At 42.4% G+C, this 26,325-nt stretch overlaps 1 protein-coding gene across 1 annotated transcript in view; it reads right to left on the minus strand.

Moving 5' to 3' along the window:
• Positions 1-26,325, minus strand: part of LOC142297178 (protocadherin Fat 4-like) — a 225,280-nt gene that overhangs the window by 188,688 nt on the left and 10,267 nt on the right. The window contains exons 5-11 of the mRNA XM_075341447.1: positions 24,945-25,055; positions 23,065-23,178; positions 18,711-18,801; positions 17,941-18,053; positions 16,389-16,562; positions 13,924-14,046; positions 10,865-11,122 (exon numbers count right to left, since the gene is read on the minus strand). Of these exons, the coding sequence (XP_075197562.1) occupies positions 10,865-11,122; positions 13,924-14,046; positions 16,389-16,562; positions 17,941-18,053; positions 18,711-18,801; positions 23,065-23,178; positions 24,945-25,055 (984 nt within the window). The remainder of the gene's footprint in view (positions 1-10,864; positions 11,123-13,923; positions 14,047-16,388; positions 16,563-17,940; positions 18,054-18,710; positions 18,802-23,064; positions 23,179-24,944; positions 25,056-26,325) is intronic.

Below are 26,325 nucleotides of genomic sequence, written 5' to 3' on the forward strand. Positions count from 1 at the left end.
CCCCTCCTAGGTGATTCTCAGTTTACCCAGGCTGTCCTGGATATCGCTCAGGATATACCACTCCGAGTGAACAAAAGGTGCCATCAGGTTAATTATTTCTCCCTGTGTGAATTGGCTTTCAATAAAATGTCTCCATCTCACAAAAAACTTGGCTGTCAACCCATCTTTATCCCTCTCCGCTTCTAGTTTTTCCCACTTCAGAAGGTTGTGTAGTTCGCCCATAACCTCCTTTATGGATGGGCCCTCCCTTTGAATCCAGTGTTTTAAGATGCAACGCTTAGCTATCATGGCTATGTCATCCGTTATTGCGTATTTCCTCTTTTCCTGCGTGCTCGGTCCTCCTCCTACTCCTCCCTCAAAGGAGTGGAAAATCCACACCATTAAGTCTAGTTTGCTGAAAATTCCCCATGTTGACTGGGCAAATAGTCTGACTTGGTTCCAGAACCTAGCGATTGTCTCACATTCCCATAGCCCATGCAGCATATCCGTTTTCTCTTTTTGACACTTAGGACACCACCTATCCCTACCTGGTATGTTGAAACCCATAATGGCCCTATGTAGAATTCTGAATTGAGTGTCTCTCCATCTCTCATTGGTAATATGTTTCCGCACTTGTACCCATCCTCTCAGTATATCATCCACCACTTCTTCCCTTCCCAATTGTTTCCCCCACGCTGTTAAAGTCCGACTATCCTCCCGTGAAATAAGCACCCCCCTTAGCGATCGATAAATTTTAGAGACATTTATACTTGTTACATCACATTCCAGTAACTCATCAATCGAACTTCTGTTCAGCTCTCTTCCAACCACACCAAGGTCTCCTATTATTCCATGTTTCAATTGTTCATATTGGATGATATGTGAGATATTAAGGTTGTACTTATCCAACACTTCCCGACCTGTCATCCACCTCCTGTCCTCCACATTCATAACATCTATCATTCTCCTGACTCCCCTCTCTTTCCATCTAGTAAATAGCTTGTTTTCTCGTCCCAGGGGAAAATTTGGGAATGCCCAGGGGTTCAAGTACTTGGACACTTTCCATGAGAGCCCCAGTTTTTTCCTTACCGACTTCCATGTTAGCATGGTGTCTCGGAATATAATTGAGTTCCTTATGTGCCCTTCAACCCTGGATAGTGGGGAGTGCAGAATGGACGTCAGATCCCACGGTGACGCATATTTAGTTTCCATCGCATGATCTGAGTGCCTACTCGTTCCTCTCACCCAATCAATTACATGCCTCATGATACATACAAGATTATACCCTTGGACATCTGGAAAGTTTAGACCTCCCTCCTCTGCTGACTTCATCAGCGTACGCAGCTTTATTCTGGGTTTCCTTCCCCTCCACACAAATTCTGTATAGGCGGAGTTGAGCTTATTCACATCCTTTAGTTTTAGCAATAGCGGGATTGTCTGGAAGGGATACAGCAGCCTAGGAAAGCTCATCATTTTTATCAGGTGGCATCTTGCCAGTAATGGAAGTGGCAGACCTTTCCATCCCTTTAATTGAACTATGATTTTCCTGATTAGCGATCCATAGTTCAAGTTATAGATTGTTTCCACCGATCTTCCTATATGCACTCCCAGGTATTTAATTGAAGATTGTGCTATAGGAATTCCACATAGACAGCCATCCCTTATTTGTCCCCCCATTGTCCCATGATGCCCCTTTAGGAACATGATCTCGCACTTTTTTTTGTTCAGTTTGAAACCGGAGAATGAGCCAAATTTTTCAATCAAGGCAAGAGTCTGTGGCAAATCTGCACCGGGGTCCCCCATATAAAGTATGATGTCATCAGCAAAAAGTGCTGTTTTTACTTCTGAACCCCTTATCTTGATTCCTTTAAAGCTATTTTGTCCCTGTAGTATTCTTGACAACGGCTCGATTGCCAGGTTGAATAAAAGAGGAGATAATGGGCAACCCTGTCTTGTTCCCTTCATCAAAGGGAACACGTCTGATAGAAAGCCCGGAGTGTGTACCCTAGCTCCCGAGTTGGCATAAAGGTTTCTAATGTAAAGTCTCATCTTGCCTACAATCCCTATGGCCTCCATTACCCTGTCTAACCACCTCCAATTTACATTGTCAAACGCTTTTTCTGCGTCAAGTGTAACTAGGGCAGGTCTAGCCCCTCCCTCAGTGAGACCCAGTCTAACCGCGTCTACCACTAGAATTGTCTTTCGGATATTGATGACTGCATTTCTCCCCTTAATAAACCCCACCTGGTGGTTCGTAATGATCCTAGGTAAGATCTCGGCCAGTCTAATAGCCATGATCTTGGACATAATTTTTAAATCCTGATTTATGAGCGATATAGGTCTATAACTAGAGGGATCATCCAGGTCCTTGGTTCCCTTAGGGAGTAATTTAATATATGCTATGTTGGAATTTTTGGGTATTTCCGCCCCTCCCAGGAAAGCATTAAAGACTGAGGTTAGATCCGGCGAGATCAGATCCTTCAGAGCCTTATAGAATTCACTGTTAAAACCGTCAGGTCCCGGTGCCTTGTTGGTGTTAAGCTCCCCAATTGTTCTCGTCACCTCCTCTACTGTGATATGTGCGTTTAAGGCACTCAAATCTTCCTCTGTCAAGCTAGGCATTTGGGCTTGTCTTAGCCACTCTGCCTCATCAGTCATGTCGTTATTCCCTGACCCATATAGTTTTCTATAGTAATCTCCCAACAGTTTATTAATGTCCTTAGGATCCGTAGTCACCTCTCCCCCCTTTGTTTTCAGTTTAGAGATCACTGTAATTTTTCTGCTGCTCCTTGCCAGATTGGCCAACATCCTCCCCGCCTTGTTGCCAAACCTATGTAAGTCAACCTCCTTGTGCGACCAGAATAGTTGTTCCTTTTTTTTGGCCCATTTGTCAAATCCCTCTTTTGCCTCCAGCCATCTGCCTTTTGTCATGGGAGATCTATTTGTCACATAATTTGTATATGCTACCCGTACTGCTTCACTATGGAAATTATAATTCTCATTGGTTTTCCGTTTGATCGTGGCTGCGTACCCCACCAGACGACCCCTTAGGACCGCTTTTGCCGTTTCCCAAAAAATCACTGGGGACTCTCTATGTTCCTTATTGTCCTCTGCGAATTCTCCCCACCACTCCTGTAGCACCCTGTGGAAATTATCTTGCCTGAGAAGGAACGATGGGAATCTCCATATGATATCGGTACCACTCCTGAATTTCTCTCTAATGCCCAATCTCACCGGACTATGATCAGAGATCACCATATTCTCTATCACACAATCTTGCGTTCCACTCAGTAAATCTTGCGAGATCCAGAACTGATCAATACGTGACCAGCTATCATGAGGGTGAGAGAAGGGTGTATACTCTCTGTCATGTGGGTGAGTTAGTCTCCAGATGTCTTTCAGTCCTACGTCTTCTAATGTTACATCCCTATTGTCTAAACTCCTGCCCACATTAGCTGTCCCCTCCTCGCCCCTCCTCCTATCTTCAGCTGAGTCTGGGACGGTGTTAAAATCGCCTCCTACTATAATGTTAGCCTCCCCATCTGCTAATATGGTGGCCTTTATGCCATCATGGAATGTGATTTGTTGTGAATTTGGGCCATAGACATTATAAATACTGAGTTTACCCGCTGGACTAACGATTGTTAAGTGCTGCCACCTTCCATGGTCGTCTGCCTCATGTGCCACTACCTCATGACTGAATTGTTTATTTATTAGGATCATAGTGCCCGCTTTTCTACCTTGTGCCGCTGCCCCGTAAACAGTGCCCACCCAATGTTTCTTCATGCGGAAAAAGTCCTCCCCCCCCAAGTGGGTTTCCTGTAATAAGGCAATGTCTGTCTTTAGTCTTTTCAGATGTCTCAATATCATTGCTCGTTTGTTAGGTGATCTCAGCCCTTTAACATTCCACGTAGTTATCTATATCATGTTTACCTGTGTATTCTGCTTTTACTACTCCCTCCCTTATGGGCCCCTGCATCAAGGAAGACAAGATGTTCGACACTAGAGTCACAGTTGGTACCACAAAATCGACACTCCCTTTCCCCACCTTGCAAATATAACAAATACAACAAAAAGCATGTAACTGTAAAACATATTTTCCCTTCCGAGAAATCCACGGCGCTTTCCGCCACGTTGGTGAGCTCCCCTATTCCTAGCCAAAATATGTAGCTCCCTAATCACCCCCCATAAAATATATATTCTATCCCCTGACTAACTTGAATAAGCCTTTGAAAATTATGCAAAAATTAGCACAGTATGTCAAAACCTCAGCAAGATTCTCCAGTCCTACTTATCTCTGACTCCAGGTAGCCATCAGTCCGCCCAGAACAAGACCACTTCATTTGAATTTGGATGACGTTCCTGGACAAAGGAGAAAAAGAAAATAGACCAAGGGGAAAGAAGATGGAGAAAGAAGGAAAAAAAAAAAAAGAAGAGGGGGGGAGCAGAGGACCCAGACTTTGGAATGTTTTCCTCTCTTTTCTCCCTTCCCCCTCCTCCTCTCACCTCCCCATCCCTCTCTCCATAACGCATCCTCCTCAACGCCTCTTCCTGTTTGGAAAAAAAAACAAACAAACAGGCAAAAAAAGGAAAAATAATGAGTGAGTTCCAGTTCAGGTATCATGGTTTCTCTCCAAGGGTTGGTTCCTGTGTTCCGGGCGAGAATTATGCTGTTGACCCGGGCTTAGCCTCCTTTCCTCCCTGGTCTCGACTTGCCTTTGTCCCCCAAGACGTCCCACATCTCTTCCTGAGCTTGTGGGGGATCCTCTTCTATTATTCCCTTCTCCACTAACTCCTTTTTCTTGCCTTTCTGACCTAGTCTTGTCGAGCTCTGCCATGAGAATGTTTTCTGCTTCTTTGTAGTCCTTGTAGTATACAAACGAGCCATTGGGGTTTCTAACTTTCAGTGTAGCAGGGTATAATAACTGGCAGTTTACTTTTTTGTTGTACAGAAATGAGCAAATTTTGCTAAAATCTTTTCTCCTTCTGGATACTTCAGCTGAGTAATCTCCAAAAATTAGGAGTCTGTTGCCTTGATATTGTAGTGTAATACAACCGTGTATGGACAAATAGGAGTCCAATAATATAATTATAGCGTTATTATAGAAATAACACTGAAACAAAAATCAGAGGAGTATTGTGATATATATACATCTCAATATTGTCCATACACGGTTGTAACCTCCCCCTTAAAAATATGAATGGTTACGGTCCCTTCTACCCCTTCTCTACCTGCCTCCCGTCTATTACAGCCAGCACATCTCTAGTGCTGCGTTTACACTCTATGTCCATAATATAACGTAATGCGCATGTGCGGGCGCCTCTCTTCTAGACCTTGCGGTAACATATTGAATCTAATACTGACTCATTCTTCTACCGCGCATGCGCGTCGGACTCCGGGCATTTCCGGTTATACGGCGTTAAATAGCCGTATTAACCTGACACTTATTGCATTTGGCCACATCCTGGGAAGGAGGCAACAAGGTATGTCCACAGCACTCAGAGTGCAAACCCTTAGACTACAGCGCAAGCTTTTAATATGATCTTTAATTTATCTTCTCTAGAGGATTCAGTCCACCATAGCAGGCTATTAGCTGATTTACAAGTCACAGGTATGACAGCTTTTTTGCAGTAGCTTTTTTGCAGTAGATCTATAGACTCAGTCTTAAAAGGTTACTATGGTTTGTCTCTGATGCTAATTGTATACCATGTTATAATAGACTCCACTATTGAAACCTGGTCACCTATATTAATATTTTACAGATGGGATTTCTTCTACCTCTCGCTATATAGCTAGACTCACAATAAAAAACATTTCCTACATTTTCAGGAGATCTAAGGTAATTGACCAGACAGATATATGAATAAATGTATGTTACACATGGTACTCATGTACTCTATATTTTCTAGGCGCTACATATACCTTGTCCTCCTAAAACTCTGGGGATGCATAAACCCTCTGTAAATAATAAAACAGGTATTTGGCACATATACTAAAGATTCTATATATATGAGTCATGTACACCACCAACCATATGTTTATATTACATCTATTTACAGAATTTGAATATAGTGACTTCAACCTTGCCTTTTTGGTGGACCGCCTCTATTCTAATTATTCCTGCATCTGTTACATATAAGCCAAACTCTTTACTTGAAGGTATGCCCATACCCCGCTTTTCTCATCTTCTCTCCTCCCTTCCCCCCCCCCCCGCCCATACCCCCCTCCACCTTACCTTTCCTCTTTTCTTCATTTGTGTCTGCTCTTAAGCTTAAGCTTATCTTATGTGTTGTCTCTAATGCATCAAGACCCTATTCTCAGTGGTTTTTTATGTTTTTTATTTGTACATATGTAAATATTGTATAAAACTGATTATTCCTTTTTTCCTTCATCCTAGTGACTAGGCGTGAGAAAGGCCTCGTTGGGCCGAAACGTTCCCCTGTCACATTTCTATATAAATAAAAACACAAGAATTGCAAAGAACAAACCTTGTTTTTCATTTTTTGAGAGTGCAATGTTATAATCTAGACTTGATATTGTAGTGGACGCTTTCGTTCTCTAAAGGCCCTCAATATTTCCTCCTTATGCTTATAATCAAGGTACTTGACAATCACCTGTCTGGCTCTTATCGGGGTATTCTTGTTTGAGTTTTGGCCCTCTCCCTTATTCGCCTCCTGGTGTCTCAGTGGACCCACTCTGTGGGTTTTCCAAATCTTCCGCTTTATCGTTCAAGTATTCATTAGATTTTGCTAGAGCTGCTATTTGTGCTTGCATAGCCAGTATTGTCTCCTCGGAGTCAGATATTCTCTGCTCTGATTCTGCCAGTCTAGATGCATGGGCATTTATATGTTTTTGCATATTAGCTAATGACGTTTGTATGGCTGCCTCAATAGCCACTTTAATCTCTTTTGACAAGTGTGATGTCACTTCTTCAGCCAGTTTTTTATAGTCCACATTAAGCTTTTGTGTGTACTTGTCTTGGCCTGCAGGTGGTGCTGTTTTCTTAGTTCTCTTTGTCTGGACTGGGCCACTACCTTTCTCCCCCAATAACTTGCAGGCTTGTGATGTTGGTGTAGTAAGCTGTTTTTTGTTTCCTTTGTAGGGGGTACTATTAATTCTTGCATTTGACTTCCTGTGTGTCTGAGTGGGATTAATCTCCCTGTGCTGTTTGTCAGTTTCATCCTCCAACACTGCTGTGTCTCTGAGCTGCCCTGCTTTGCCTGCATCTTCTCTCCCCTCTGCCTCCATATCTCCTTCATCCTCCCATTGCGATCCACCCTCATCAGTCCCCTGCATCCACCTCTCTCCTGCTGTGTCCTCCTGTGACTCCTTGCTCATATCTTCCTTATCTCCTGTCTCCTCGCTCATATCTCCCTTATCTCTCCCCCTCCGGCTCTGTGTTGGCTTTTCAGTGTCTCGCACCATGCGCTCAGGCTCCTCCCCCATCAGGCTCGTCGGCGCCATAATGTTATCTTCTCCTCTGCACTGCCCGTCCATGTCACAGCTTCTCCAGGCTCCCTCACTGCTCCCAGCGCTTCTCAGGAGGTACCGTTCCATAGCTGGCTGCTTTAGGTAACCTCCTGTGCTGCTCTCTGTTTGGTGGCTCGTCCGGGGGGGCTTTTTTTAGTCGGTTTCTGTGAGGGGTGGCAGGAGCTTCTCTTCTAGGCTTCCACCTCAGCCAGGACCGGATCCGGAAGTCAGTCCACATATACCTTTTTGCAGGCTACACTGCCATCTTGAGGCAGCCCTAGGTATTCCGTGTGTGTTTTTCTGGGCAAGTTGTGTCCTATCTTTCCTTGCCACCACTGTGCACTTGTTTTAACTTTTTGTATTAATAAAGTATATTTTGTATTTGACATCAAATCTCTTCTGGTCCTCTTTGGTTTGTGTATCCCTGGCACTGTCCTATTCTTCATAGGGTATCACAACATTTAGATGCCCAGAACTGTTGCATCCATTAGATGTGACGATTCCGGGCTTTTCCCGGCTCATCCCGATTGCCCTGATACGGTGTCAATTGGGGTAATATAAGGAGTTAATGACTGCTGTGATTTGTCCACAAATGACATCTGCCATCAAGCCCTAGATTAGTGATGGGAGGAGTCTATGAGACACCCCCATTACTAATCCTATATGTGAAAAGAAATAAAACACAAATACCAACAAATCCTTTATTTGCAATATAATACACACAGCCGCTTTCACTCTTTTATTAATCCTAAACCATGCGAAATCCCATGACGATCCCGACACTGCTACATCCGGAGTCTGGAGAGAGGGGAAACATGTCCACTCTCTGCAGGATCCAGGAAACACTAACAGGGAACCCAGCTGTGAGTAGTAACATCATTCAGTTTACCAGAAGTCACATCTGGGCTCCTTCAAAGCAAACAGTGAAATTGTGTCTGGATTGCCTGATTGCGGGTCATGGCCGAGTCCTACAATCTGACAATCCAGTCTCACTTTCACTGACAGCAGCAGGGGAAGCCCAGATGTGACATTTGGTGAACTGAGTGACATTACCTGCTCACAGTCAGGTCCCACAGTGGCTGGTGATGTCACTCAGTTCAGCAGAGGTCACACCCAGGCTCTTCCACTGATCTCAGTGAAAGTGAAGTCATTGAACTCAATGCTGGATTACTGGATTAAGCTATGTGCACACGTTCAGTATTTGGTTGCAGACATGTGTGCACCAAATCTGCATCTCTTGACAAAAAAGCACATAGAAACCGCATACGTTGTGCGATCCATGTCTTTTTCTCCATTTGTTATATTAATGTGGTTTTGGTGCGTTTTTTGTCCAGGAAATGCAGATTTGGTGCAGAAATCTCTGCAACCGAATAATCAATGTGCGCACATCGCTTAATCTGTTAATCCAGCATTGAGTTCAATGACTTCACCTGAGGTCACAGCTGGAGTTCCCATGGTGAACTGACCTGAGGTGAACTCATTGAACTCAGTGACCTCACCTCAGGTGAAGTCATTAAACTCAATGCTGGTTTACTTGATTAGGCTATGTGCACACGTTCAGTATTCGGTTGCAGAGATGTGTTTTTGATGGGTTTTTGGCGTGTTTTTTTGCAAAGAGATGCAGATTTGATGCAGAGATGTCTACAACCAATACTCATTTTTCACACATAGCCTACTTTGGTAATCTGGCATTGAGTTCAATGACTTCACTTGAGGTTAGGTCACTAAGTTCAATGAGTTCACCTCAGTTCACTTCAGTTAACCTTAGTAGTTAGACACCTCAGGATGTAGCAGACCCGGGATCATTGTGGGATGTCATGGTGTGGATTACATTGGACCTGCAGAGATGTTTTGAGGGTTAATAAATTAAACAAACAGGGTTTTTTTTGTTTTAAATAAAGGATTTTTATCTGTTTTCAGCTTATTTCATTTTACTTACATAGACCCCTCTTTAATACTAATATTGTGTTTGATGACAGCTGTGTTTTACTGACAAATCACAGCTGTTATTAACTCCCTATAAAACCCTGATTGCCACTGCACCAGGGCAATCGGGATGAGCTGGGTAAAGTGCTGGAATTGGCGCAACTAATGGATGCGACAATTTAGGGGGAGCTGCGAGCTGCTATTTTTAAGCTGGGAGGTCCCAATAACCATAGGCCTCACCAGCCTGAAAATACCATCCTTCAGCTGTCTGTTTTATCTTGGCTGGGTATCACAATTGGGGGGATGACTGAATGTTGTTTTTTAAATAATTTATTTAAATAATTAAAAAAAAAAATGCATGGGGTCCTTTGTATTTTGATACACAGCCAAGCTAACACACACAGCTGAGGGCTGCAGCCTCCAGTTTTCTGCTTTATCTGCATTGGGTGTCAAAATACAGAGGATCCTATGCCATTTTTTCCAATTATTTATTTTTACACTCCACCTCCGGGACCTAGACAGCTAGTGTGAGGGCAACCAATCACATACACTGACACAGAGGGTGGGAGGGGGAAGCAGGACTTCAACCAATCACAGACACTGTTACAGAGAATGTGTGGGAGAAGCAGTCAATATTCATAGGAGTTAATGGTTAGACCCAGAAGCAGTGTGACAGCCGTGGAAAACTCAGTAAGTATAATTATCCTTCATTAACCACCATAATACTCTGGAAACATTATTCCCAGAATCCACTAATGCGAATCTGAAATGCATCCAGGCATCTTCTCTCTGCTGTTCCCATTCAGTTTCAGCACTTTTCCAACCATTACAGCATTTTCATAGCTCTCCCAGATCACTTCCAAGGTCCTCAGGAAATATATTTGAGTTTCCCATTGACTTGTATTAAGTTCATTATTTGTGACGATTACACAAATAGTACAAATTATTTGGCACAAATAATTCGAAAGCAAATATTTTACTTTTCACCCATCACTAATTATAATACTTCTGTCTAGAGATGATTCTCAAAATTCTGTTATGCCATCCTTTACTGGAGTGAGAATTGTGTGATTTTGTGATACTTTTTAAAAGTTGCAATTCATTTGTGCGATATAGCTGATCAAAACTACATCCCCTTGTAAGTAAGGGTGCTGAGTGCACAAGTAACGGTGCTGAGTGCACCAGAAACTCATAAATGTCCTATCTATTGACTAATGATGCAAGTGCTATGTTTAATTCATACAAATAAAGTTGAAGATTTTATATGGTTGAGCTGGATTTCTTCTACTACATTCTAATCAATTTGTGATGCCGGAAAATTGTAACAAAAGCCTTGCTAAATTCCCACTAAATGTCTAAAGAGATTATTTAGATCTATTTTAGAAAACCATAAGTGCAAACACTGCTGAAGATATGAAAGGAAATATTTATCACAAACTTTTGAATCTGTTCAATTTATAAACATGGCATTCTACTGAGAAATCTTACATTTTGCACTCTGAAAGTCTCATCTCCATTTTCATCATCTGCAGAAATAGTAACATTTCCATTTACTCCTGTATCCAAATCAGTTACGTTTAGCTTAGCCACTAGCATGGGTGAAGTGTCGGAGTAGTCTCCTTCAGGTATTGTATAACGGAGGGGCAGGTTGTGAAATTCTGGATTGTTATCGTTGACATCAGTAATATTTATGATGACCTTCGCACTGGAATTTAGACCACCCGACCATGCATCAAACACCCAGACCTGCAAAATAGGTCGTATCAAATCTTCGATGAAAAATACTTCATGTGAACAAGGTAAACTGGTAAAATTTAGTGTATTGGTCAAGAAATGCATTGCACAGTTTTTACTAGAATATATTCTATGAGGTCAGTTTTTCTATAAATTGAGACCAAACAACATTGGTAAAATCAGTGTTAAAGGAAACCTGAAGGTGCCCAAGGCACTGTAGGCAAACATGTGGCCAACTGGCATGTTTGTTGGTTTTTTTTGCCCCAGTTTTGAAAAACCAAAGGGAAGAGTTGGGTCATCATCAATTTTGGCCCAGTGAAGCATTACTACATAGTACCTATAATCAAAGGGTGCAATGTCCATTCACTAGTAATCCAATGTAGCTGTATCTCATTTATATAAGTTTTGGCAGAATCCCTAATGATCCAACTATTTGCTGTTAAATATCCAACTCTTGTTTACTTCCTTGGGAGTAATGGGACTATATACAATGTGTCCACCCATATCCTGTCCACCGCCATTAACTTGAGAACGGCGGCAGCTATAGGCATAGAAGTGGTGTTTAGGTATAGTAAAGTAGCCATGCGCTACGCAATGAAACCACCTATAGCGCCACCTGATGGAAAACAACCGAGTTAGCATTTTTATCTCGAAAACGGAACGAGATAGACAAAAAAGTTAATTAAAAAATTGGAGGGCCTCATCAAATCAATACGAATCAACACCTTGCACACAGAAATGCTATTATATGAAACCCATGACCCCCCCAAAACATTGAATGCTGGTCACGCGTATGGCATATGGCGCTCATTTAACTTTGATGCTCGAAGTAGCCACCGTCAGCTGCAATGCACATCTGCACTCTAGACAGCATACTGTATCTTGCTGCACGTTGTGCAATATGGTAGGTGACACGTTTGCACAAGTATTTGTGATACGTCATTGTAGGTCCCGCAATGTTGGTGTAGGGGTCGCAAACACCTGCTGTTTGATGTGACCTCACAGAAAGAAGTCAAATGGAGTCAGGTCAGGTGAGCGTGGAGGCCACTCCACGCAGCCACCATACCCAATGACTTGTAGGAAGGTCTCCATGATGTATCACTTCACGTCCGCAGCCTTGTGAGTTTTACACATTCTAAGCATAATATTTCTGTATGCAAGGTGTCGATTCGTATTGAATTGATGATGTCCTACAACTTTGTAATTAACTTTTTTCTCTATCTCGTTCCGTTTTTGAGATAAAAATGCTAACTCCGTTGTTTTCCACCAGGTGGCGCTATAGGTGGTTTCATTGCGTAGCGCATGCCTACTTTACTATACCTAGATATCACTTCTATGCCTATAGCTGCCTCCGTTCACCCATATCCTGTCCACTGCCATTAACTTGAGAACGGCGGCAGCTATAGGCATAGAAGTGGTGTTTAGGTATAGTAAAGTAGTCATGTGCTACGCAATGAAATCACCTATAGCGCCACCTGGTGGAAAACAACGGAGTTAGCATTTTTATCTCGAAAACGGAACGAGATAGAGAAAAAAGTTAATTACAAAGTTGTAGGGCATCATCAATTCAATACGAATCGACACCTTGCATACAGAAATGTTATGATTAGAATGTGTAAAACTCACAAGGCTGCGGACATGAAGTGATACTTCATGGAGACCTTCCTACAAGTCATTGGGTATGGTGGCTGCGTGGAGTGGCCTCCACGATCACCTGACCTGACTTCATTTGACTTCTTTCTGTGAGGTCACATCAAACAGCAGGTGTATGCGACCCCTACACCAACATTGCGGGACCTACGACGACGTATCACAGATGCTTGTCCAAACGTGTCACCTACCATATTGCACAACGTGCAGCAAGATACAGTATGCTGTCCAGAGTCCAGATGTGCATTGCAGCTGACGGTGGCTACTTCGAGCATCAAAGTTAAATGAGCGCCATATGCGTGACCAGCATTCAATGTTTTGGGGGGGTCATGGGTTTCATATCATAGCATTTCTGTATGCAAGGTCTAGATTTGTATTGAATTGATGATGCCCTACAATTTTTTAATTCACTTTTTTTGTCTATCTCGTTACGTTTTCGAGATAAAAATTCTAACTCTGTTGTTTTCCACCAGGTGGCGCTTATAGGTGGTTTCATTGCGTATGCGTAACGCATGGCTACTTTACTATACCTAGACACCACTTCTATGCCTATAGCTGCCTCCGTTCTCAAGTTAATGGCGGTGGACAGGATATGGGTGGACACACTGTATAGTTCACTCTATTCTGTAAGGAGGAACATCCTTGGATTGTTCACATGCTGCATCTTTGCCACACTTTTTCCACGTGTTTTTCAAGGGTCAGAGCACTGCACTTTACAGTGTCAGTAAAGACAAAGAGATTTCTGAAATCTCATGCACATGCTGCTAATTTTTTCCTTGTGGATTTGAACCATTAAAGCATTTTTTCAAATCTGCAGCATCTCAATTCTTTCAGCCTACTTGCAGTAATTTTCTGTCATTCCCATAAATGCGGGAAAAAAATGCAAGTAAAAATGCACCAAAAAGTGTGTATTTTATGCAGCACATTTACTGCCAACAATCTGGTATTTAGTACAGAAACATCTGCAAATTCTCATTGTGTCCACATATCCTTAGACTGTAAAAATATGTTCCTAGTGTAATAGTAAATAGAATAGAAATAAGGAAAGTAGGGGTGTACTGATTTTTTTTCCGCAGCTTTAGGTCTGTGAGACTTTATATTGTGAGGAACTAATTGGATTTACGAGTGATAAACACAGTAGAGACGTTATAGAATGGACTTACCTGTACATTAATTCTTGGTGTTAATTCTCTGTCAAGCTCGCCATGAATAAAATACATCATCCCATTATTGTTCACAGAGAACATAGTATTATTGGTATGGAAATAACCATTGGATAGCCCATCCTAAAAGTTAAAGACCTTGTTATATTATGGGTTATATATGTTTGTTGTGGCAACATCTTACAAAAACTATTATATTAACAGTAAATAGTTAAAAACAAAATTATGACAGGTCACTCATGTATCCCATAAAAGTCTTTATAGTGAAGGTCCAGCATGTACGGTGGCAACACTCGGCTGGAATGTCAGATATGTTCACATAATAACTTAGAACTTCTGAGTCAGAAGCACAATTCGTTTTTTTCCTACATGAGCACAAGGCCAACGTTTGATGGTTACATGGTTTGACTTCACACACAATGGATGATATTTCACAACTCCAAATTTGCTTTGCATACACAAGACTCCTACCTAAGCATGAAGCACCATGAAAACCACAACACATTCCCTCAGAGCTTCAGATCATGCCAAAGTAATCTGACAACTATTGGTCAAACCTTCAGAGCTGCATTCGGTGTCTGGAGGCTATTCCGTGCCATCTCTTGGGGGAACAAAAGCCTCCAGTCTACGACTGCATTACGCCCTCATAGACCAGCCACTGCGGCAAACTTACAAAAGTATACACCGCCATGAGATAGGAGATGACAATTGTTACTGATAAAATTTTATAAAAAAAAACAAAGAAAAAAATAATATGAACGTATACCCTGCTGTAACTAATAAAAGCAAAATGCAGAAAAATAAACATAGGGTACATAGTAAACACTATTTTTGATCAAAAAGTGTAAAGCCATCCCACCGCAACAAGGTGTACCCAGTCAGGATGGTACCTACACTCTCTAATATGAAAACCTCACCATGTGTAAACAGACATGAATCTAAATAAGGGCTGAGAGTGACTGGGTCCCAACAGGACACACAGCCATGGGAAGCATAAGATGAAATGCCCGGCTCACTGAGAAGGGGGCCGCACCCTATTTGTACTAAGTACAAAAGAGTACTGTCCCGACTGGGTACACCTTGACGCGGTGGGATGGCTTTATGCTTTGTTGATCAAAAATAGTGTTTACTAGGTACCCCATGTTTGTTTATATGCATTCTGCTTTTATTTAGTTACAGCAGGGTATATGTTCATGTTATTTTCTTCTTTGTTTTTTTATGTCTTATGGCCACAGTGAACATGAGCTTACAAGCTACATGTATACCAACTCATACTCTGGCTCACTTTTTTTTTTTTATAAGATTTTATGTAGCAGGGAGGATCTAGAAGCAGAGCTCCTCCTCTTCATCCCATTTACGAAGGATCTCATCAGTAACAATTGCCATCTCCTATCTCAGTAATGTAATAGTCTGTCCTCACTGAATGCAGATTTTACCTGGGAATTGAGAGTTTTGAGAATGAATTATCAGTCCTATGTCACGCACAGACTTATGGAAGGTCCAGCTCACGGCGAAACACACCACAAACAAGTGGTTCACTACAACAAACAAGGCATACACTGGGGACATTTTAACAATGGTGAGCCCTGGTGCTAGGAAGGGTGATGATAGGACACTTCCTGCACTCACTTGCAGCTGCACCCTGCACTCCTAGCTACACCTGTCGCTGAGCAGGATACCTGAAGCCCTAGGAAGCCCTGCAATAACCCTGGCTAGTGAGCTGGCAGGTGAGGATCGCTAGTCCCACCACTGCACTACTACAACAAGAAAAGAAGGTATGACAGAGGAAACAACAAAGGATAAAGCCAAGCTTCCCAGCTGCAGTTAGAGTTAGACACCAGGACTGCAGCCAACACCGCTTCCAACAACAAAGGCCCAGCAGCTGCTTCCACCTCCAGGCCTAGCTTCAGAATGGATCAGAATAATTGGCGCCCACTACTTGAGATGTGACCATATATAGGGGAAGGGAGTTGTCACCAATTGGAAGCACCTGAGGGCAGGAATCAGCAGCTTCTGGAAAGCTGCTGGCAACAAAACTGACACTAACCCTTTCAGCACCAAAGGAAAGAAACCAATTTAATAATAAGAGTCTCCAAACAAAATGAGACTCAGACCCTGAACCTGTCACAGTTCTCTATATGCAGAGAGACCACTGTGACATCCTGGCACAGGAAGAAGCAAATTTCGGTGATAAGATATATTACAAAGTTGCTTATTGTCTTGAATACTATTTATTTAAGAAATAAAAATTAAAACGATGGCTACTTTCATTTTTAGTTTAATGCAGATGAGTCTCTAAATTTGGGTATGTACTTGACTGTTTTCATTGCAGGACTCACCATATCATGATCATTTCTAGAAACCCTCTTTAATTCACACACACACACACACACACACACACACACACTGTGTACACACATACACACACGCATAGTATATTATATAGAATAACACTATTGTTGTACCTGGTCCTTGTCACTGGCTCTAAGAACAAGAATCATTGATCCAGGTGGTGAGTTTTCAGGTAATGATGCCCCATAGGTAGACTGTGAAAACTGTGGAGCGTTGTCATTTTCATCCAATATTTTGATCACTACCACCGAGTCTGCACTTTTAAGATAATTATTTTGTTGAACAGCCTAATGCAAATGATATCATCGTTATCTATCTTTACTTCAAGGCTGCGGTGTACATAGAAATCATAAAATCTCTCAGCAAAATATACACTCCTCAACCCAAAAACCCCACATTCAGAAATCTACAAAGTCATCTGCCTTGGTTGGTCTGTCTTCATCTAAAGGGGTTTTTACACGCAGCGACATCGCTAGCAATGTCGCTGGTGAAAGCACCCGCCCCCGTCGGTTGTGCGTCACGGGCAAATTCCTGCCAGTAGTGCACAACATCCTTAGGACCCGTCACACGGACTTACCTGCCTAGTGACGTTGCTGTGGCCGGCAAACTGCCTCCTTTCTAAGGGGGCGGTTTGTGCAGCGTCACAGCGACGTCACACGGCAAGCAGCTAATAGAAACAGACGGGCGGAGAGCAGCCGCAGGAAAGTGCCACCCACCTCGTTGCCGGAGGACGCAGGTAAGCTGTTGTTTGTCGTTCCCGGGGTGTCACACGTAGCGATGTGTGCTGCCGCAGGAACGACAAACAACCTGCATTAAGCACCATCAATGAGATTTTAAAAATGAATGATGTGTCAACGATCAACGATAGGGTGAGTATTTTTGATCGTTAACACTCGCTCAGAGCTGTTACACGCAACGACATCGCCGGATGTGCGTCAAGGAATCCGTGACCCTGGCGATATATCATTAGATACGTCGTTGTGTGTGACGGGGCTTTAAGGCTGTTCTTGGTAAGACTTTCCTGCTGTTACTTCCAATATTGTTTATACCACCCTCCAATACTGATCTAGGTGCGCTGCCTTAGTTCCCCTCCCTTATTGTGTCTGTTGTGCTCCCACAGGTGCCCCTAATTCTGTGTCTACTGCGCACCCCTTGTATGGTATCTTCTGTCTTATATAGCCTGCTTTGCCTACGCATTGTACCTTCTTCCAGTAATTTCAGAAATGAGATCCAGCTTGGTGGATATACCCTACTTGAGTAAAAGTGTAGTATGCTCCAGTAATGCATTGGTTTTTCCGCTAATGAACAGTCTTTGAATGTAAGAAATTTTTTTAACTTTACAAATAAAGTTAAAGATTATCCGAGCTGAATATCTTTTTCTTAAAATTATTACTATGTTCATCCTTGGCTCTAAACTCATAGCCTGTTAAAGGGATCTGGCGCTTCTTTTCCATGTTCTTGTACCAAGGCCTAATTATACTGCTTCCTTCACCCTATTCCCCTCCCTCCACCCACCTGATGTATTGTGTTTACTGACCCCTTATACTGACTCCCGTTTCAAAGACCATGCCATCTCCTATGGTTGTTTCTAGTGCTTCCAGATATCAAACTTTCAGAACAAAATACTCTAATGGGTGAGGAAGTTATCAATAATTAATTTGTTACCTTAATTTCCACATTGATAAGTCCAACAGTTTCCCTGTCTATTTTCTTATTGATAGAAATAATTCCATCTGAATGGTTAATAGAAATAAATCTTCTAAATTCAGTAGGGTACACTGCAATATAAGAATAGGTATTGTATAGTGTGAATGCTTAATACCACCATACACTGTTTACATCCAGTCACAGTGAATAGCTCATCGGTGAGTCCGGTCATCAATATCAAAGAGGTAGAAAACCTAATTATGAATGAGATGTGGAAATCACATGAAGATCTCAAATTATAAGCCATTTTCTCTTCTGTGCAGCTGCTCTACGTTTTGGCCGACTAGTTGATGAACTTCAGTATAGATTATATAACTTACGATTTGGATATGCAGACAGAAAAACTATCAGTGAAAGATTTCCTTCTCTTTTGTGCTTTGAGCCCCTCCTCGTTGTGGCTTACAATTACGATTAAAATCCTGATACCCAAAAATATAACAACATTTTGGTAAAATAGAGTTTTTATTCACAAAAAATTGTCGTATTTTTGGGTATTCTACTTGGTTGAATTTTGACCACTCAGTTCATTTCTTTATCTACTGTTCTTGTCTGGCCCCTATGGCTTGCCGCCATATACATGTAGAGTTGATGGTTAAAATACTGACCAAAATTACTGCTGTGTGAACAAGGTATAACATAAGCTTCCATAATAGGTCCATTGAAATTGGATTTTCTAGACACCCCTTTAAACAGGTGCAAGTTTATTGTTCATCTTTGAAAACACTTACCCTTGCTGATCGAATAATATATGGTTTCATTTATACCAAGATCACCATCAACAGCTTTTATTGCTTCTGGATGGGTAGATAGTCTACCTGTCTAGAAATGAGAAAGTAACCAACATATTCACAAAAAAACTAAACTGAGTGAACCCTCCAGGGGAAATATTAATACAGAATTTTCATTTTTGTCTGCATTTTAATGAGAATTTGTCACCAGATTGGTCAGTTTTTGCTGTTATATTTGTCTTGCTCCTTCCATGAGTATTCAGTTTAGTTATGTTTTTTTTTTTAGTTTGGTTTTTTTTTTTTTGTTTTCTTAAATCCGCAGAGATATAGCCCTTTTAGTCTTTACCAATGGGGTTTTGTTCACAGTGGAGTAATAAAAGGACAATAATACAAGCAAGAAGCACCCAGCACCACATAAAGAAATATAAAGATGTAAATAATTGTTAATGAATAGAAAATATATATATATATATATATATATATATATATATATATATATATATATAAAAATATATATAAATAAATATATATATATATATATATGTATATATCTACACAGCATATGTGTGTCCAAAGGTGCGACAGACTATAAATTAACCACAATGACCAATTGTAGACCACCAATTGATTAATTAACCACAGAAAAAAAAACGACAAACAGGTCATAAAATATAATAAAATTATAATAATAGTATTTTTTATTTATATAGCGCCAACATATTCCGCAGTGCTTTACAAGTCAGAGGGGACATGTACAGACAATGAGACAATACAAAATAACAAAATAAGAAGATTGAGGGCCCTGCTCATAAGCTTACAGTCTATGAGGAAATAGGGGAGGCACAAAAGGTGAATGGGGGGAGAAAAGCTTGTTATATATGGTCCAGTCATCGATTTTATTAATGTAAATATATTAAAACCAAGAAATTAGTCAAAAAATTGTCTCACACAAAAATGTAATGATAAAGAGGAGCAATGTGCTCATGTATCAACAAAATATGTCTCTCTATCAGTTGAATACAAAAATACAAAAACTATAGGTATTATCCCATAAAGTATCATTTACAGTCATGTGAAAAAAAGTATGTAGTGTCCAAATTGGTACACATGTATACACAACAATAAATATAAAGTATAGAAATGCAAAACTTTAATGGACAATTAATACTTATTTGGTAAAATTGATAATGATAACCCTTGTTGATATCTTGATAGTAAAATCACATAAATAAATGAGTATCCTCTGTAAAGTGACCCATGTACTCAACTAAATAAATAAATGAATTGATAAATAGGAAAGTGCAAGTGAAGTATAACACAATAAATAATTAAACAAAAATATAAATTATAAAGGGAGTATATGCAGGTGGCAATCACTATTGCACTAATCAGAAGGTCCAGAGCCAAAGTCAATATATAGTAGTTAGATATCATGCATAGCTGTAACATTAAACTGATAGTCAATGGAGGGTATAACTGTATAGAGGAGCAAACCGCCCTGATGAAGGAACCTCCGAAACGTGCATTGGGGTGAGGGTGGTTTGATTTTACTACTAAGAAAATAACATGGGTTATCATTATTAATTTTACCAAATCAGTATCAATTATCCATGAAAGTTTTCAAATTCTGTACTTTATATTTATTTCTATTTATTGTTGTGTATATGTGTGCACCAATTTGGACACTACATAATAATTTTTTCACATGACTGTAAATAATAATTTATGAGATAATACAGTACCTGTAGTTTTTGGATTTTTGTATTCAACTGATAGAGAAACATAGTTTGTTGATACATGAGCACACTGCCTCTCTTTATCATTACATTTTTGTGTGAAACTATTTTTTGCCTAATTTTCTTGTATTATATTTTATGACCTTTTTGTCATTTTTTTCTGTGGTTAATTAATCAATTAATCAACAGTGTAGTAATGCAGAAAAACCAAAAGACACACCTAAGAGGATCCTGTGGCTAATGCCCTCTTAGTAAAGCCCAAAAAAGTAGAACTACATAAAAAGGCTCATATCTCTGCGACCGTATGGCAGATTTAAAAATAAATAAAATAACCAAGTTACTCAGAGGCGCATCGGGAATAAAATAAGAACAAAAACTGGACTCTTTTTACAAAGTGATAGGTCTTCCTTAAAGATGACTTGTCAGATCGTTTTTATCTACAATACTACCAGGATTATATGACCATTATACTTTTGTAGCCTGAGTAGTAGGTCATTCTGGTAAAAAAAAGAGGTTTAGAAGATTAATGCCGATATGTACAGTGTATAAATTACCTGTTTGCAGTTTAGGAGGTGATGATGCTCAGTACACAAGTCAAGCTAGCTGTGCCCCAATCAAACATAATTTGGCGTTATAGTCATACCTGAAAGCATTACCCCAAAAACAGGGCTCAGATAAGTAATTATTAAGACATTGTGAACTTGAATTTTCTGCTGAGCGTCTGAAAAAGCCCCGTAGAGAGGCAGTCATGGGCGAGGGTCTTTGCAGAAGTCCTCAACCCACCCCGACACAGTACAAACACGGGGGGCAGAGTGGAGTATGTGCTATGTGGTGTGGAGGTGATACCTGCTGGATGCTGATCGTCTAGTTCCTGTTCACTTCTATGGGTCTTGTGCCCCGCTCGGTCAGGAAGGAGACAGACACCCGGTAACACTTGCATCACTTTACTGAGTAATTTGCCAGCAGAAAGTTTCACACTCTGTACAGCAGACTCGTCTTCATCATTATCTTTCAGGTACATTAACTCTACCATCCGGCTCGGCTTTGCAGGGACAGCCATAATGGGTCGACTTTACCTCCTGCTTCTTTGGACCCAGTCCCCCAGGATGGTGGTGGATCACTCAGCTCGGCTAATGGAAAGAAGGACCCACTTAGGCTATGTGCCCACGGGGGAAAGTGTCCTGCGGTTATATCCGCAGGACATTCCGCAGGAGCTCCCAGAAAACCGCAGCACAACTTTGTCTGTTTCCATGCTGCGGTTTATTTGCGGAATGTCCTGCGGATATGGTGCGGGCATTCTGCATTGAGGATACAGTACAATGGCTTTGGCACTGCATCCTCAATGCAGAACAAGTGCTGAGTGATCGGGGCGTTCATACCTCCATCACGCAGCACTTCTCTCCCGTCTCTGGCCGTGTTTACACTGTGAAGGAGAAGGTGGGCGGGCCTGAACTAGCTCCGGCTGTCACATGACCGGAGCTCGTGCAGGCCCCGCCCACCTCCTCCTTCCTGCTCCTGTGCACCGAGGGAAAATGACCGGGTGTCTGCTATCAAGGCAGGTAAGTATGGGACCAAGCAGGGGATTTCCGCAGGTAATGCCGCAGGAATAATTGACATGCAGTTATGTGCGGCTGCGGGATATCCACAGTATATTCCGCAACCGCACATTCTGCAACGTGGACACAGCACTCCCCATGTCCCATAGGATAACATGGGGAGTGTCTGTACTTGCTGAAACCTGTGGATTTATCTGGAAAACCCAGATAAATCTGCAGGTTTTCCGCAGCAAAATCCACAGAAGCAAGCTCCCGTGGACACAGGGCCTTACCCTCCCGCAGCAACTGCTTTTCCACAGGTACCAGCAGATAATGCCTCAGGTAGGAGCACCCCAATTTCTCCTTATGTCTCCATGACACACACTCTGGACTTATGTCCTGGTGCAGTAGAGCCCCTTCTGACAACTTCGCTTCATCCTCTTTCTTTCTCTTGCTGTTACTGTAGCAGGGACCAGGGGATGGTGAATATATGGGCTTCCTTCACTCCTTAAATCCTGTCCCTGTCACCTCCACCCTCCACATCTGTCACTCCTGGACTTCTCTCTTGATCTACACTCCTTCACAGCCTTTCCCTATCTGCCTGTAACAGTAGGTTCTTTCTCCTATATACAATATCTTGATTTGCTGATGAGCTCTCTCTCTCACTTAACCCTCGCTGCCCTGTCATCTCCCAGTCCATCCCTTCTCTTTGAGGGACCCAGGACCCATGACCTCTGATGGCAACCAGGCGTATTACACAGGGGGAGGAATATACAATAATGCAGGACAGTTTACAAAAATACAACACATTAATACAATTACTACACCAATACTCTGTAGTTCCACTAGTTACCAGCGGGGACGTGGGGGCCGTAGGGCACTGGTCACCCTATTACATGTCTTCACCTTATTGACTGCAAACAGGCATATGATATGGTAGTAATTTTGACGAATAAAACTCTTTTGCATAAAACAGTTGTTGACAGGTCAAGTTATGGTGGACGTTGGGAGACAGAAAGTATCAGACAAGTTCCGTTTAGCAATGAATAATACTATATACTTGATGGTAAAATAATGTCTTACCTGATTTTCTGAAATTGAGCCTTCATATATAGGAAAATTAAAATGAGGGTTCATTGTATCGACATCTTGTATGTCTATAAGTACTGGCACTGTGTTGGAAAAGCCCAATGAGTCCTTCATTGAATATAGATAGAAAACATATAAATATATGAACACTTGAGATCCTTGCGAAATAGGTAAAACAACATTATTACTATAATTATTATTTATGCTTTAGTACTGCCTACTAGAGATGAGCGAACCCGAGGTTCGGTGTTCAGTGTTAGTACGGAACACAGACTTTACAATAAAAAGTTTGAATTTGGAGAACGAGTGCTTTATGTATGAAAACCACTGACGTGAGCATCACTGTGCTCAGGTACACTCGGAGATCAGCCCAGTGCGAGCCGCCTGCAGTGTTTGATCAACAACATTCATGATCAGATGTAGTATGTGTGGCGCCCTGGACGAGCCAGGTCATCACAGGTACTACAACACGACACCCCCACCCCGAGACAGGCACATCAGTCAGACACAAAATCCTTGTTGCCTCACTCCAGGGGCTGATGTCCACACCAGGTGGGGTGGAGCCAGGCGGTTGGCCCCACCCACTGAGGAGTTCACAGTCCTGGAAGCGGGAGAAGGAAGTCAGTGTAGAGTTGAGTGAGGAAAGTGAAGGAGAAGGAGTAGTGGAGGAGCAAACTGACAGTGTCCGGGTACGTGGCCCGGGCACTTAGAGCAAGGTTGGCAGATGGTGGTGGCCATCTGCAGGAGAGGCAGATCAACGCAGAACCGTAGGACTGGGGACGGGCGGTGGCCCGCCGGTACCGAACCGGGGAGCGAAGTGAAGCCAGCACAAACCGGCAGGGCCTGCGGACCCCGACCAGGCTTGGAGTCGCCGTTAACAAGGTCAAATCCTTCAGTGACCAGAACCCCAGGGGTTTCCTAACAGCCAAGACCCGATTGAAGGCAACCGTCCAACCAACAAAAGGAAATACAGCTACCGCCACAGCTAGAGTTCCAAGGGCCAGAGCCTGCGGGCAAAAAGGCTCCTCCGGCACATACACACGCTGGGGAGCGGGTTACCGGTGGGAAGCCATCGGGACTGAACATCCACAAAAGGTGCAGGGAAAGGCAGCCACCACCAACCGTCCGGGAGAAGCCACAGCAGCCGGCTGTGGGACCCGTCCATCCAGCCGTTTGGTTTACCAGAGACTTTGCGTACATTTGTGGCTGAGTGAGTACAACCGTGCCTTCCGGCACCGCGCTGCGCAGTCCCCGCGACCCTGCACCTTGCCAGCCCTGCCTCCCCGTCACCTCACCGGGCCCCGGGACCACCAACCCCTACCCACGGAGGGGGGAAAAAACATCCCAGCTGCTCCCTACCATCGATCCCGGGATCCCCGTCAATAGCAGCGGTGGTGCCCAACCTCACCACAACCCGTGGGTGGCGTCACGGACCAAATCCCCAAACCAAACTACCCCCTTTCACTCACGGGCGAGGAGCGCCGCTTGAGTCCCCAGATCCGGCCCACCGCTCGAGCCACCGAGCAGCAGCAGCAGCAGCGCCGGACCCGAGCGTGGTGAGCGCAGCGCCCCGCCGCCCGCGACTTATGCACCAAAAAATAAACAATTGGAAAAGAAAACACCCATCCTCCCCCGGAAGTGTTCTCCTTATGGCTGGCTGCATGTGGGCGGAGACTCGAACTCCCAATTAGTGACTTCCATTGGGGTTCAGATTAAGTCCGGGTCCCAAACCGAACTTTCAAAAGTCCGGCTGCACCGACCGAACCGAACTTCCAAGGGTCTGTTCATCTGTACTGTCTACAGAACATCTAATTCCATGACTTCATACATCTAATGATACCAATATAAGTACGTACTATTAGTGGGTGTCTTACCTCAGCTCCAGCATCCAGATTGTATCTGTTAATCATGTTGTATTCTAAAGCTTTGGCCAATGTGATCACTCCATTTAATGGATTCATATGGAAATACTCATTTTCTGGTCCCTGTATGAAAGAAAGAAATACTCTATAAATAAAGAAATAAGCAGGTTTTGTCATAATTTGGAACATAAAAACTTCAGTAATTCTGTTAAGAAGATTCCAATTCAGATACATTTATTGTTCCTGGGCCTCTTGAATTCATCTTGTGAAAAAGGAAAGGATTGTTGTGTGGATATCCCTTGTCCTTAGGGTCATTATGGACTGTCTCTTTGCTTCATCCTCCCTGTAGATTGGTTACATGAGTGATATCTTCAGCCTCTGCCCAACTACTGTACAGGGGGTGCATGAAAATAATGACTATGCCGTGTCGGTGCAGTTTTCTTCTAGGAGGGGTAGACTTGGTGCTGAAATCTGGTGCAGACATATCAGCAGCAAATTTGCACCTCCTGGAAGAAAACTGCACCGAAACGGTGTCAAAAAATTGTTTGTGGGTTTTTTTTGCCAAGAGATGCAGATTTGGTGCTGAAATTTTTACACCATATTCCTGCACCCAATCTACACCTCCTAGTAGAAAACCGCACCACTATCGCATCATACTGCATTTGTTGTTTGCCAGGAGATGTAGATTGGGTGTAGGAATATAGTGTAAACATTTTACCAAATCTGTATCTCTTGGTCACAATTCTGCAGTTTCCTGCCAGGAGATGCAGGTCTGTGAATTCAGTGAGAGATCATTGAGGACCTCTGAGGCCAGGTTACCTGCAGGTAACACGTGGAGGTCCGTGGAAATCTCCAGCTGTGACTGCAACTAACCTGATATCATAAAAAAAACAGGTGGGCACTTCTTTTGCCTTGTGGTGCTCGAATCCCAGGATGGACTTCACAGTTCAACAGTAAATGAAGATTGGCACTCCCATTAACTTTCTTCCTTTTTCTTATTTATTCCATGTTTCAAAATTTACTATAATACAGTGACACGTTTTGGTCAAGATGTTTCACCGAAAGACGTCACTGTTATTATTGTAAATTTTGGAAAATGGAATAGGAGAAAGGAAGAAAGATTTAAGTGAGTGCCGATTATTTATTGTCACAACTAACCTGAGTGATGTCACCACTTATCGCGGGGCTCAGTCTCTGCCTGAAGCTTACAGCATTCGGTCATCTTCTATGGCCACTTGCTATTAGTTCAGATGTAGCAGAGCTGAAATCTTCATGGGACCTCATGTGTATTACGTCAGACCTGGTTGTTTTGGGGGTTAATAAATTGGTGAAAGATTGAGGATTTTGTTTTTATTTTTTAAATAAAAGATTTTTCTGTGTGTTTGTGATTATT

Source organism: Anomaloglossus baeobatrachus, chromosome 3 (assembly GCF_048569485.1).
Source record: "Anomaloglossus baeobatrachus isolate aAnoBae1 chromosome 3, aAnoBae1.hap1, whole genome shotgun sequence".
NCBI classification, from domain to species: domain Eukaryota; kingdom Metazoa; phylum Chordata; class Amphibia; order Anura; family Aromobatidae; genus Anomaloglossus; species Anomaloglossus baeobatrachus.